The sequence below is a fragment of the Toxotes jaculatrix genome, chromosome 10, assembly GCF_017976425.1.
Source record: "Toxotes jaculatrix isolate fToxJac2 chromosome 10, fToxJac2.pri, whole genome shotgun sequence".
Taxonomy (NCBI): domain Eukaryota; kingdom Metazoa; phylum Chordata; class Actinopteri; family Toxotidae; genus Toxotes; species Toxotes jaculatrix.
In genome coordinates this window covers 12,011,682-12,027,774 of record NC_054403.1, presented here as the reverse complement: position 1 = coordinate 12,027,774, position 16,093 = coordinate 12,011,682, and the positions used below count along the sequence as shown (strand labels likewise).

Sequence of the window (16,093 nt, the reverse complement as noted above, 5' to 3'; positions counted from 1 at the left end):
TACTATGACGTTTTTTATGACATTTTTAGGTTAAAAAAAATTGTGACTTTTTTTGACCGATTTTGAAGCCTTACTATACTATGACGTTTTTTATGACATTTTGAGGTCAAAAAAAATTGTGACTTTTTTTGAACGATTTTGACGCCTTACTATACTATGACGTTTTTTATGACATTTTGAGGTCAAAAATTTTTTTGACATTTTTTGGCCAAAAAAAAAACGCCTTACTATACTATGACGTTTTTTATGACATTTTGAGGTCAAAAAAATGTTTGACTTTTTTTGGCCGAAAAAAACGCCTTACTATACTATGACGTTTTTTATGACATTTTGAGGTCAAAAAAATGTTTGACTTTTTTTGGCCGAAAAAAAACGCCTTACTATATACTATGACGTTTTTTATGACATTTTGAGGTCAAAAATTTTTTTGACTTTTTTTGGCCGAAAAAAACGCCTTACTATACTATGACGTTTTTTATGACATTTTGAGGTCAAAAAAAATTTTGACTTTTTTTGGCCGATTTTGACGCCTTACTATACTATGACGTTTTTTATGACATTTTGAGGTCAAAAAAATTTTGACTTTTTTTGGCCGAAAAAAACGCCTTACTATACTATGACGTTTTTTATGACATTTTTAGGTTAAAAAAAATTGTGACTTTTTTTGACAGATTTTGACGCCTTACTATACTATGACGTTTTTTATGACATTTTGAGGTCAAAAATTTTTTTGACTTTTTTTGGCCGAAAAAAACGCCTTACTATACTATGACGTTTTTTATGACATTTTGAGGTCAAAATTTTTTTTAACTTTTTTTGGCTGATTTTGAAGCCTTACTATACTATGACGTTTTTTATGACATTTTTAGGTAAAAAAAAATTTTGACTTTTTTTGGCCGATTTTGACGCCTTACTATACTATGACGTTTTTTATGACATTTTGAGGTTAAAAAAAATTGTGACTTTTTTTGACAGATTTTGACGCCTTACTATACTATGACGTTTTTTATGACATTTTGAGGTCAAAATTTTTTTTGACTTTTTTTGGCCGAAAAAAACGCCTTACTATACTATGACGTTTTTTATGACATTTTGAGGTCAAAATTTTTTTTGACTTTTTTTTGAACGATTTTGACGCCTTACTATACTATGACGTTTTTTATGACATTTTGAGGTCAAAAAAATTTTTGACTTTTTTTGGCCGAAAAAAACGCCTTACTATACTATGACGTTTTTTTATGACATTTTGAGGTCAAAAATTTTTTTGACTTTTTTTGGCCGAAAAAAACGCCTTACTATACTATGACGTTTTTTATGACATTTTGAGGTCAAAAAAATGTTTGACTTTTTTTGGCCGAAAAAAACGCCTTACTATACTATGACGTTTTTTATGACATTTTGAGGTCAAAAATTTTTTTGACTTTTTTTGGCCGAAAAAAACGCCTTACTATACTATGACGTTTTTTATGACATTTTGAGGTCAAAAAAATTTTTGACTTTTTTTGGCCGATTTTGACGCCTTACTATACTATGACGTTTTTTATGACATTTTGAGGTCAAAAAAATTTTTGACTTTTTTTGGCCGATTTTGACGCCTTACTATACTATGACGTTTTTTATGACATTTTGAGGTCAAAAATTTTTTTGACTTTTTTTGGCCGAAAAAAACGCCTTACTATACTATGACGTTTTTTATGACATTTTGAGGTCAAAAAAAATTTTGACTTTTTTTGGCCGAAAAAAAACGCCTTACTATACTATGACGTTTTTTATGACATTTTGAGGTCAAAAATTTTTTTGACTTTTTTTGGCCGAAAAAAACGCCTTACTATACTATGACGTTTTTTATGACATTTTGAGGTCAAAAAAAATTTTGACTTTTTTTGGCCGAAAAAAACTGCTTACTATACTATGACGTTTTTTATGACATTTTGAGGTCAAAAAAAATTTTTACTTTTTTTGGCCGAAAAAAACGCCTTACTATACTATGACGTTTTTTATGACATTTTGAGGTCAAAAAAATTTTTGACTTTTTTTGGCCGAAAAAAACTGCTTACTATACTATGACGTTTTTTATGACATTTTGAGGTCAAAAAAAATTTTGACTTTTTTTGGCCGAAAAAAACGCCTTACTATACTATGACGTTTTTTATGACATTTTGAGGTCAAAAAAAATTTTGACTTTTTTTGAACGATTTTGACGCCTTACTATACTATGACGTTTTTTATGACATTTTGAGGTCAAAAAAAATTTTGACTTTTTTTGGCCGAAAAAACGCCTTACTATACTATCACGTTTTTTATGACATTTTGAGGTCAAAAATTTTTTTTGACTTTTTTTGGCCGAAAAAAACGCCTTACTATACTATGACGTTTTTTATGACATTTTGAGGTCAAAAAAAATTTTGACTTTTTTGGCCGAAAAAAACGCCTTACTATACTATGACGCTTTTTATGACATTTTGAGGTTAAAAAAAATTTTGACTTTTTTTGGCCGAAAAAAACGCCTTACTATACTATGACGTTTTTTATGACATTTTGAGGTCAAAAATTTTTTTGACTTTTTTTGGCCGAAAAAAACGCCTTACTATACTATGACGTTTTTTATGACATTTTGAGGTTAAAAAAAAATGTTGACTTTTTTTGGCCGAAAAAAAACGCCTTACTATACTATGACGTTTTTTATGACATTTTGAGGTCAAAAATTTTTTTGACTTTTTTTGGCCGATTTTGACGCCTTACTATACTATGACGTTTTTTATGACATTTTGAGGTCAAAATTTTTTTTGACTTTTTTTGGCCGAAAAAAACGCCTTACTATACTATGACGTTTTTTATGACATTTTGAGGTCAAAAAAATTTTTGACTTTTTTTGGCCGATTTTGACGCCTTACTATACTATGACGTTTTTTATGACATTTTGAGGTCAAAAATTTTTTTGACTTTTTTTGGCCGAAAAAAACGCCTTACTATACTATGACGTTTTTTATGACATTTTGAGGTCAAAAATTTTTTTGACTTTTTTTGGCCGAAAAAAACGCCTTACTATACTATGACGTTTTTTATGACATTTTGAGGTCAAAAAAAATTTTGACTTTTTTTGGCCGAAAAAAACGCCTTACTATACTATGACGTTTTTTATGACATTTTGAGGTCAAAAAAAATGTTGACTTTTTTTGGCCGATTTTGACGCCTTACTATACTATGACGTTTTTTGTGACATTTTGAGGTCAAAAAAATTTTTGACTTTTTTTGGTCGATTTTGACGCCTTACTATACTATGACGTTTTTTTATGACATTTTGAGGTCAAAAATTTTTTTGACATTTTTTGGCCAAAAAAAACGCCTTACTATACTATGACGTTTTTTATGACATTTTGAGGTTAAAAAAAATGTTGACTTTTTTTGGCCGAAAAAAACGCCTTACTATACTATGACGTTTTTAATGACATTTTGAGGTCAAAAAAATGTTTGACTTTTTTTGGCTGAAAAAAACGCCTTACTATACTATGACGTTTTTTATGACATTTTGAGGTCAAAAATTTTTTTGACTTTTTTTGGCCGAAAAAAACGCCTTACTATACTATGACGTTTTTTATGACATTTTGAGGTCAAAAAATTTTTTGACTTTTTTTGGCCGATTTTGACGCCTTACTATACTATGACGTTTTTTATGACATTTTCAGGTAAAAAAAAATTTGGACTTTTTTTGGCCGAAAAAAACGCCTTACTATACTTTGACGTTTTTTATGACATTTTGAGGTCAAAAAAAATTTTGACTTTTTTTGGTCGATTTTGACGCCTTACTATACTATGACGTTTTTTTATGACATTTTGAGGTCAAAAATTTTTTTGACATTTTTTGGCCAAAAAAAACGCCTTACTATACTATGACGTTTTTTATGACATTTTGAGGTCAAAAAAAATGTTGAGTTTTTTTGGCCGAAAAAAACGCCTTACTATACTATGACGTTTTTTATGACATTTTGAGGTCAAAAAAATGTTTGACTTTTTTTGGCCGAAAAAAACGCCTTACTATACTATGACGTTTTTTATGACATTTTGAGGTCAAAAATTTTTTTGACTTTTTTTGGCCGAAAAAAACGCCTTACTATACTATGACGTTTTTTATGACATTTTGAGGTCAAAAAAAAATTTGACTTTTTTTGGCCGAAAAAAACGGCTTACTATACTATGACGTTTTTTATGACATTTTGAGGTTAAAAAAAATGTTGAGTTTTTTTGGCCGAAAAAAACGCCTTACTATACTATGACGTTTTTTATGACATTTTGAGGTCAAAAAAATGTTTGACTTTTTTTGGCCGAAAAAAACGTCTTACTATACTATGATGTTTTTTATGACATTTTGAGGTCAAAATTTTTTTTGACTTTTTTTGGCCGAAAAAAACGCCTTACTATACTATGACGTTTTTTATGACATTTTGAGGTCAAAAATTTTTTTGACTTTTTTTGGCCGATTTTGACGCCTTACTATACTATGACGTTTTTTATGACATTTTGAGGTCAAAAATTTTTTTGACCTTTTTGGCCGAAAAAAACGCCTTACTATACTATCACGTTTTTTATGACATTTTGAGGTCAAAAAAAATTTGGACTTTTTTTGGCCGAAAAAAACGCCTTACTATACTATGACGTTTTTTATGACATTTTGAGGTCAAAAAAAATTTTGACTTTTTTTGGCCGAAAAAAACGCCTTACTATACTATGACGTTTTTTATGACATTTTGAGGTCAAAAATTTTTTTGACTTTTTTTGGCCGATTTAAACGTCTTACTATACTATGATGTTTTTTATGACATTTTGAGGTCAAAATTTTTTTTGACTTTTTTTGGCCGAAAAAAACGCCTTACTATACTATGACGTTTTTTATGACATTTTGAGGTCAAAAATTTTTTTGACTTTTTTTGGCCGAAAAAAACGCCTTACTATACTATGACGTTTTTTATGACATTTTGAGGTCAAAAAAAAATTTGACTTTTTTTGGCCGAAAAAAACGGCTTACTATACTATGACGTTTTTTATGACATTTTGAGGTTAAAAAAAATTTTGACTTTTTTTGGCCGAAAAAAACGCCTTACTATACTATGACGTTTTTTATGACATTTTGAGGTCAAAAATTTTTTTGACTTTTTTTGGCCGAAAAAAACGCCTTACTATACTATGACGTTTTTTATGACATTTTGAGGTCAAAAAAAATTGTGACTTTTTTTGAACGATTTTGACGCCTTACTATACTATGACGTTTTTTATGACATTTTGAGGTCAAAAAAAATTTTGACTTTTTTTAACCGAAAAAAACGCCTTACTATACTATGACGTTTTTTATGACATTTTGAGGTCAAAAATTTTTTTGACTTTTTTTGGCCGATTTTGACGCCTTACTATACTATGACGTTTTTTATGACATTTTGAGGTCAAAAATTTTTTTGACCTTTTTGGCCGAAAAAAACGCCTTACTATACTATCACGTTTTTTATGACATTTTGAGGTCAAAAAAAATTTGGACTTTTTTTGGCCGAAAAAAACGCCTTACTATACTATGACGTTTTTTATGACATTTTGAGGTCAAAAAAAATTTTGACTTTTTTTGGCCGAAAAAAACGCCTTACTATACTATGACGTTTTTTATGACATTTTGAGGTCAAAAATTTTTTTGACTTTTTTTGGCCGATTTTGACGCCTTACTATACTATGACGTTTTTTATGACATTTTGAGGTAAAAAAAATTTTTGACTTTTTTTGGCCGATTTAAACGCCTTACTATACTATGACGTTTTTTATGACATTTTGAGGTCAAAAAAAATTGTGACTTTTTTTGAACGATTTTGACGCCTTACTATACTATGACGTTTTTTATGACATTTTGAGGTCAAAATTTTTTTTGACTTTTTTGGCCGATTTTGACGCCTTACTATACTATGACGTTTTTTATGACATTTTGAGGTCAAAAATTTTTTTGACTTTTTTTGGCCGAAAAAAATGCCTTACTGTACTATGACGTTTTTTATGACATTTTGAGGTCAAAAATTTTTTTGACTTTTTTTGGCCGAAAAAAACGCCTTACTATACTATGACGTTTTTTATGACATTTTGAGGTCAAAAAAAATTTTGACTTTTTTTGTCCGATTTTGACGCCTTACTATACTATGACGTTTTTTATGACATTTTGAGGTCAAAAAAAATTGTGACTTTTTTTGAACGATTTTGACGCCTTACTATACTATGACGTTTTTTATGACATTTTGAGGTCAAAATTTTTTTTGACTTTTTTTGGCCGATTTTGACGCCTTACTATACTATGACGTTTTTTATGACATTTTGAGGTCAAAAATTTTTTTGACTTTTTTTGGCCGAAAAAAACGCCTTACTATACTATGACGTTTTTTATGACATTTTGAGGTCAAAAATTTTTTTGACTTTTTTTGGCCAAAAAAAACGCCTTACTATACTATGACGTTTTTTATGACATTTTGAGGTCAAAAAAAATTTTGACTTTTTTTGGCCGAAAAAAACGGCTTACTATACTATGACGTTTTTTATGACATTTTGAGGTTAAAAAAAATTTGGACTTTTTTTGGCCGAAAAAAATGCCTTACTATACTATGACGTTTTTTATGACATTTTGAGGTCAAAAATTTTTTTGACTTTTTTTGGCCGAAAAAAACGCCTTACTATACTATGACGTTTTTTATGACATTTTGAGGTCAAAAAAAATTTTGACTTTTTTTGGCCGATTTTGACGCCTTACTATACTATGACGTTTTTTATGACATTTTTAATTAAAAAAAAATTGTGACTTTTTTTGACCGATTTTGACGCCTTACTATACTATGACGTTTTTTATGACATTTTGAGGTCAAAAAAAATTTTGACTTTTTTTGGCCGATTTTGACGCCTTACTATAGTATGACGTTTTTTATGACATTTTGAGGTAAAAAAAAATTGTGACTTTTTTTGAACGATTTTGACGCCTTACTATACTATGACGTTTTTTATGACACTTTGAGGTCAAAAAAATTTTTGACTTTTTTTGGCCGAAAAAAACGCCTTACTATACTATGACGTTTTTTATGACATTTTGAGGTCAAAAATTTTTTTGAAATTTTTTGGCCAAAAAAAAACGCCTTACTATACTATGACGTTTTTTATGACATTTTGAGGTCAAAAAAATGTTTGACTTTTTTTGGCCGAAAAAAACGCCTTACTATACTATGACGTTTTTTATGACATTTTGAGGTCAAAAAAATGTTTGACTTTTTTTGGCCGAAAAAAACGCCTTACTATACTATGACGTTTTTTATGACATTTTGAGGTCAAAAATTTTTTTGACTTTTTTTGGCCGATTTTGACACCTTACTATACTATGACGTTTTTTATGACATTTTGAGGTCAAAATTTTTTTTAACTTTTTTTGGCTGATTTTGAAGCCTTACTATACTATGACGTTTTTTATGACATTTTTAGGTTAAAAAAAATTGTGACTTTTTTTGACAGATTTTGACGCCTTACTATACTATGACGTTTTTTATGACATTTTGAGGTCAAAAATTTTTTTGACTTTTTTTGGCCGAAAAAAACGCCTTACTATACTATGAAGTTTTTTATGACATTTTGAGGTCAAAATTTTTTTTAACTTTTTTTGGCTGATTTTGAAGCCTTACTATACTATGACGTTTTTTATGACATTTTTAGGTAAAAAAAATTTTTGACTTTTTTTGGCCGATTTTGACGCCTTACTATACTATGACGTTTTTTTATGACATTTTGAGGTTAAAAAAAATTGTGACTTTTTTTGACAGATTTTGACGCCTTACTATACTATGACGTTTTTTATGACATTTTGAGGTTAAAAAAATTTTGACTTTTTTTGGCCGATTTTGACGCCTTACTATACTATGACGTTTTTTATGACATTTTGAGGTCAAAAATTTTTTTGACTTTTTTTGGCCGATTTTGACGCCTTACTATACTATGACGTTTTTTATGACATTTTGAGGTCAAAAAAATTTTGACTTTTTTTGGCCGATTTTGACGCCTTACTATACTATGACGTTTTTTATGACATTTTGAGGTCAAAAAAAATTGTGACTTTTTTGGCCGAAAAAAACGCCTTACTATACTATGACGTTTTTTATGACATTTTTAGGTTAAAAAAAATTGTGACTTTTTTTGACCGATTTTGAAGCCTTACTATACTATGACGTTTTTTATGACATTTTGAGGTAAAAAAAAATTGTGACTTTTTTTGACAGATTTTGACGCCTTACTATACTATGACGTTTTTTATGACATTTTGAGGTCAAAAATTTTTTTGACTTTTTTTGGCCGAAAAAAACGCCTTACTATACTATGAAGTTTTTTATGACATTTTGAGGTCAAAATTTTTTTTAACTTTTTTTGGCTGATTTTGAAGCCTTACTATACTATGACGTTTTTTATGACATTTTGAGGTCAAAAAAATTTTGACTTTTTTTGGCCGATTTTGACGCCTTACTATACTATGACGTTTTTTATGACATTTTGAGGTCAAAAAAAATTGTGACTTTTTTGGCCGAAAAAAACGCCTTACTATACTATGACGTTTTTTATGACATTTTTAGGTTAAAAAAAATTGTGACTTTTTTTGACCGATTTTGAAGCCTTACTATACTATGACGTTTTTTATGACATTTTGAGGTAAAAAAAAATTGTGACTTTTTTTGACTGATTTTGACGCCTTACTATACTATGACGTTTTTTATGACATTTTGAGGTCAAAAATTTTTTTGACATTTTTTGGCCAAAAAAAAAACGCCTTACTATACTATGACGTTTTTTATGACATTTTGAGGTCAAAAAAATGTTTGACTTTTTTTGGCCGAAAAAAACGCCTTACTATACTATGACGTTTTTTATGACATTTTGAGGTCAAAAAAATGTTTGACTTTTTTTGGCCGAAAAAAACGCCTTACTATACTATGACGTTTTTTATGACATTTTGAGGTCAAAAATTTTTTTGACTTTTTTTGGCCGAAAAAAACGCCTTACTATACTATGACGTTTTTTATGACATTTTGAGGTCAAAAAAAATGTTGACTTTTTTTGGCCGATTTTGACGCCTTACTATACTATGACGTTTTTTATGACATTTTGAGGTCAAAAAAATTTTGACTTTTTTTGGCCGAAAAAAACGCCTTACTATACTATGACGTTTTTTATGACATTTTTAGGTTAAAAAAAATTGTGACTTTTTTTGACAGATTTTGACGCCTTACTATACTATGACGTTTTTTATGACATTTTGAGGTCAAAAATTTTTTTGACTTTTTTTGGCCGAAAAAAACGCCTTACTATACTATGACGTTTTTTATGACATTTTGAGGTCAAAATTTTTTTTAACTTTTTTTGGCTGATTTTGAAGCCTTACTATACTATGACGTTTTTTATGACATTTTTAGGTAAAAAAAAATTTTGACTTTTTTTGGCCGATTTTGACGCCTTACTATACTATGACGTTTTTTATGACATTTTGAGGTTAAAAAAAATTGTGACTTTTTTTGACAGATTTTGACGCCTTACTATACTATGACGTTTTTTATGACATTTTGAGGTCAAAAAAAATTTTGACTTTTTTTGGCCGAAAAAAACTGCTTACTATACTATGACGTTTTTTATGACATTTTGAGGTCAAAAAAAATTTTGACTTTTTTTGGCCGAAAAAAACGCCTTACTATACTATGACGTTTTTTATGACATTTTGAGGTTAAAAATTTTTTTGACTTTTTTTGGCCGAAAAAAACGCCTTACTATACGATGACGTTTTTTATGACATTTTGAGGTCAAAAAAAATTTTGACTTTTTTGGCCGAAAAAAACTGCTTACTATACTATGACGTTTTTTATGACATTTTGAGGTTAAAAAAAATTTTGACTTTTTTTGGCCGAAAAAAACGCCTTACTATACTATGACGTTTTTTATGACATTTTGAGGTCAAAATTTTTTTTTGACTTTTTTTGGCCGAAAAAAACGCCTTACTATACTATGACGTTTTTTATGACATTTTGAGGTTAAACAAAATTTTGACTTTTTTTGGCCGAAAAAAAGGCCTTACTATACTATGACGTTTTTTATGACATTTTGAGGTCAAAAAAATTTTCACTTTTTTTGGCCGATTTTGACGCCTTACTATACTATGACGTTTTTTATGACATTTTGAGGTCAAAAAAATTTTTGACTTTTTTTGGCCGATTTAAACGCCTTACTATACTATGACGTTTTTTATGACATTTTGAGGTCAAAAAAAATTGTGACTTTTTTTGAACGATTTTGACGCCTTACTATACTATGACGTTTTTTATGACATTTTGAGGTCAAAAAAAATTTTGACTTTTTTTGGCCGATCTTGACGCCTTACTATAGTATGACGTTTTTTATGACATTTTGAGGTAAAAAAAAATTGTGACTTTTTTTGAACGATTTTGACGCCTTACTATACTATGACGTTTTTTATGACACTTTGAGGTCAAAAAAATTTTTGACTTTTTTTGGCCGAAAAAAACGCCTTACTATACTATGACGTTTTTTATGACATTTTGAGGTCAAAAATTTTTTTGACATTTTTTGGCCAAAAAAAAAACGCCTTACTATACTATGACGTTTTTTATGACATTTTGAGGTCAAAAAAATGTTTGACTTTTTTTGGCCGAAAAAAACGCCTTACTATACTATGACGTTTTTTATGACATTTTGAGGTCAAAAAAATGTTTGACTTTTTTTGGCCGAAAAAAACGGCTTACTATACTATGACGTTTTTTATGACATTTTGAGGTTAAAAAAAATTTGGACTTTTTTTGGCCGAAAAAAACGCCTTACTATACTATGACGTTTTTTATGACATTTTGAGGTCAAAAAAATTTTTGACTTTTTTTGGCCGAAAAAAACTGCTTACTATACTATGACCTTTTTTATGACATTTTGAGGTTAAAAAAAATTTTGACTTTTTTTGGCCGAAAAAAACGCCTTACTATACTATGACGTTTTTTATGACATTTTGAGGTCAAAATTTTTTTTTGACTTTTTTTGGCCGAAAAAAACGCCTTACTATACTATGACGTTTTTTATGACATTTTGAGGTTAAACAAAATTTTGACTTTTTTTGGCCGAAAAAAACGCCTTACTATACTATGACGTTTTTTATGACATTTTGAGGTCAAAAAAATTTTGACTTTTTTTGGCCGATTTTGACGCCTTACTATACTATGACGTTTTTTATGACATTTTGAGGTCAAAAAAATTTTTGACTTTTTTTGGCCGAAAAAAACGCCTTACTATACTATGACGTTTTTTATGACATTTTGAGGTAAAAAAAAATGTTGACTTTTTTTGGCCGATTTAAACGCCTTACTATACTATGACGTTTTTTATGACATTTTGAGGTAAAAAAAAATTGTGACTTTTTTTGAACGATTTTGACGCCTTACTATACTATGACGTTTTTTATGACATTTTGAGGTCAAAAATTTTTTTGACTTTTTTTGGCCGAAAAAAACGCCTTACTATACTATGACGTTTTTTATGACATTTTGAGGTCAAAAATTTTTTTGACATTTTTTGGCCAAAAAAAAAACGCCTTACTATACTATGACGTTTTTTATGACATTTTGAGGTCAAAAAAATGTTTGATTTTTTTTGGCCGAAAAAAACGCCTTACTATACTATGACGTTTTTTATGACATTTTGAGGTCAAAAAAAATTGTGACTTTTTTGGCCGAAAAAAACGCCTTACTATACTATGACGTTTTTTATGACATTTTTAGGTTAAAAAAAATTGACTTTTTTTGACCGATTTTGAAGCCTTACTATACTATGACGTTTTTTATGACATTTTGAGGTCAAAAAAATTTTTGACTTTTTTTGGTCGATTTTGACGCCTTACTATACTATGACGTTTTTTTATGACATTTTGAGGTCAAAAATTTTTTTGACATTTTTTGGCCAAAAAAAAACGCCTTACTATACTATGACGTTTTTTATGACATTTTGAGGTCAAAAAAATTTTGAATTTTTTTGGCCGAAAAAAACGCCTTACTATACTATGACGTTTTTTATGACATTTTGAGGTCAAAAAAAATTTTGACTTTTTTTGGCCGAAAAAAACGCCTTACTATACTATGACGTTTTTTATGACATTTTGAGGTCAAAAAAATGTTTGACTTTTTTTGGCCGAAAAAAACGCCTTACTATACTATGACGTTTTTTATGACATTTTTAATTAAAAAAAAATTGTGACTTTTTTTGACCGATTTTGACGCCTTACTATACTATGACGTTTTTTATGACATTTTGAGGTCAAAAAAATGTTTGACTTTTTTTGGCCGAAAAAAACGCCTTACTATACTATGACGTTTTTTATGACATTTTTAATTAAAAAAAAATTGTGACTTTTTTTGACCGATTTTGACGCCTTACTATACTATGACGTTTTTTATGACATTTTGAGGTCAAAAAAAATTTTGACTTTTTTTGGCCGATTTTGACGCCTTACTATACTATAGACGTTTTTTATGACATTTTGAGGTCAAAAATTTTTTTGACTTTTTTTGGCCGAAAAAAAAACGCCTTACTATACTATGACGTTTTTTATGACATTTTGAGGTCAAAAAAAATTTTGACTTTTTTTGGCCGATTTTGACGCCTTACTATACTATGACGTTTTTTATGACATTTTGAGGTCAAAAAAATTTTTGACTTTTTTTGGCCGAAAAAAACGCCTTACTATACTATGACGTTTTTTATGACATTTTGAGGTAAAAAAAAATTGTGACTTTTTTTGAACGATTTTGACGCCTTACTATACTATGACGTTTTTTTATGACATTTTGAGGTCAAAAAATTTTTTGACTTTTTTTGGCCGAAAAAAACGCCTTACTATACTATCATGTTTTTTATGACATTTTGAGGTTAAAAATTTTTTTTAACTTTTTTTGGCTGATTTTGAAGCCTTACTATACTATGACGTTTTTTATGACATTTTTAGGTAAAAAAAAATTGTGACTTTTTTTGACCGATTTTGACGCCTTACTATACTATGACGTTTTTTATGACATTTTGAGGTCAAAAAAAATTTTGACTTTTTTTGGCCGATTTTGACGCCTTACTATACTATAGACGTTTTTTATGACATTTTGAGGTCAAAAATTTTTTTGACTTTTTTTGGCCGAAAAAAAAACGCCTTACTATACTATGACGTTTTTTATGACATTTTGAGGTCAAAAAAAATTTTGACTTTTTTTGGCCGATTTTGACGCCTTACTATACTATGACGTTTTTTATGACATTTTGAGGTCAAAAATTTTTTTGACTTTTTTTAGCAGAAAAAAACGCCTTACTATACTATGACGTTTTTTATGACATTTTGAGGTCAAAAAAAATTTGGACTTTTTTTGGCCGATTTTGACGCCTTACTATACTATGACGTTTTTTATGACATTTTGAGGTCAAAAATTTTTTTGACATTTTTTGGCCAAAAAAAAACGCCTTACTATACTATGACGTTTTTTTATGACATTTTGAGGTCAAATAAATGTTTGACTTTTTTTGGCCGATTTTGACGCCTTACTATACTATGACGTTTTTTATGACATTTTGAGGTCAAAAATTTTTTTGACTTTTTTTGGCCGATTTTGACGCCTTACTATACTATGACGTTTTTTATGACATTTTGAGGTCAAAAAATTTTTTGACTTTTTTTGGCCGAAAAAAACGCCTCACTATACTATGACATTTTTTTTATGACATTTTCAAAAAATGTCATATTTTAGTAAGACGTCAAAATGTCATAAAAAACGTTATAGTATAGTAAGGCGTCAAAATAGCCCAAAAAACGTCACATTTTAGTAAGACCTCAAAATGTCATTAAAATGGTCATAGTAAGGCTTCAAAACAGGCTAAAAAAAAGTCATACTTTAGTATGGCCTAAAAATGTCATAAAAATGGTCATGTTATAGTGAGGCTTCAAAATAGGCCAAAAATATTCATACTTAAGTATGGCCTCAAAATGTTATTTAATTTAATCAACAAAACAATTTGAAGAGCCGCTTGGGAGCTGAAAGAGCCGGCTCTTTTTAGTGATCCGAGCCAAAAGAGCCGGTTCTCCTCAGCGTCCATGTCGGTCACTACTGTTTGCTGAAAGCCGGGTAGTCACGTGACCATACCTGCAGCTGCCCACAGCGTGTGGATGTGGCGTCAATTACTCCACATTGGTTTACATTAAATTGCAAATTATGTAATTGCACAGCATGACATCGCGATTACATTAATCGTGCAGCACTAGTAGAGGGGTCAGTTCATAGTTTATATTTGTCTTTTCATGTGATTTGTTAGCAATAAAATATAGAATATATAATAGAATTAGTGAGGGTCAGTAAGTCTTATTACCATATTGCCGTGCATCAACACAGAGCTGGTTGATACTCGCTGGGGTCTCAGTCAGAACGTCAATGGTGTGGCAGGTGGCATCCATGTTGTAGAAGAAGTAGACAGGGAGGGCGGAGAAGGCAAACACCAGGAGCCACAGCACAGCTAGAACATATGTCATCACTATAAACTGTACAAGGAGAAAGTAGAATAAACATTAGGGGTGCAGTGAGTAAGAGTGTTTTTAAAAGCAGTGACTCACTTAGTGACCACTTTTTCTGATTAGCTTTACTTATTATCTCACTCTGTTCTCCTCCTCTTCAAACCACTCAGGTTTTTTTTTCTTACCCAACCGCTCAAACACACATATTGTATGCTTATCTTTGCATGTCCCCAAAGGTTTTTAGCAGCTTTAAGATTTTCAGCTCAGCACCCACCAGGGAGTGATATGTGTATTAATCCTATGCAATCTCTCCAATCCCCTTTCCTTGTCCCACTCTGGGCCTTCTCACCGAGGAGCTGAGGCAGCGGCCACACATGGTGCTCCTGAACTCTCCAAAGGTTTGCTTGGCAGCGCTGGTGGTGTAGAAGCCCTCAGCCAACAGCACGATGCAGTAGAGGAAGAAAAAAGAGGCCAAACCATAGATGACATATTGGAAATATTGAATGCTGAGAAGAGGAAAAGGGAAAAGAAAACAGTCAAAATTCAGGGTTACAGAGAAACCAAACCTTCAAAATAGAGACTACAGCCCTCAGAAATCACATGGGAATGTTAAAAAAAATGTCACTCTAATGATGGATATGCTAAACTTTACTACTTACATGTAGGCAAGGGTGATGTAGTCCTGAAGGTTACGGGCAAAGTAATTTTCGATGAGTCTCTCTGTCTCTGTGAGTGCCTGGTGCCCACAACCGCAGAAGAGGGCAATGCCAGAGAAACACAGCAGTGTGGCGACCAGGGAGCAGTACGGCACCCCACTCAAACAGCGCATACAGCAGTCATAGCAACCTGTTAAACAAGGCGCAGCATCATGAAAATCAGGGCACATTATCAACTGATGCCACATGACAGACAACACAGGAGAAGTACTCTGTTCCAATGCACAAATAATGAACAGTAGAATATAACAGCTTTCTTTTAAATAAGACATTTCTTCTTTCTTCTTTTTATTCTGTCAAATTAGTTAATACAGACATGCACTAAACTTGTAAAAAGGCTAGGTTCACCAAAATTATTAAAACTAAACAAAACATTTTTTTTGCTTAACTCTGGTGGTGGCCATGCAGAAGGCTCTGGTTGTATTTGCTTTGGTTTTGAAATATTCCTGTATAAGAATTTTGCCTCTATCCCAATACAGTGAAGGTGAGCTGAATTTTGTTTGTTCTGCTCAAAACTAGGATCGCTAAAGAATCATTTTCATTACTGATTAGCCTTTTTTTTTCTAAAAATGTCCACAAAAAGCTATTAAATGTCAAGGTGACATCTACAGAAGTCAAAACCCAGTCGAAACTCAAAGATATTTATTTTACAATGACATAAAAAGCAGCAAATTTTCACACTGGACAAGCTGGAACCTGGAAATTGTTAAAAATTAATACAATGTATTGAGTAAAACCTGCTGGACACTGACTTTCAGTGGATCCACAAACAAATAAATCCATTAAGTATTTCAGTACC

The 16,093-nt window shown here is 30.2% G+C and overlaps 1 protein-coding gene across 1 annotated transcript in view; it reads right to left on the bottom strand.

Annotated features, from left to right (window-relative positions):
* The window catches only part of plp1a (proteolipid protein 1a), a 93,563-nt gene that overhangs the window by 75,746 nt on the left and 1,724 nt on the right, over positions 1-16,093 (bottom strand). The window contains exons 2-4 of the mRNA XM_041047928.1: positions 15,238-15,424; positions 14,928-15,084; positions 14,437-14,605 (exon numbers count right to left, since the gene is read on the bottom strand). Of these exons, the coding sequence (XP_040903862.1) occupies positions 14,437-14,605; positions 14,928-15,084; positions 15,238-15,424 (513 nt within the window). The remainder of the gene's footprint in view (positions 1-14,436; positions 14,606-14,927; positions 15,085-15,237; positions 15,425-16,093) is intronic.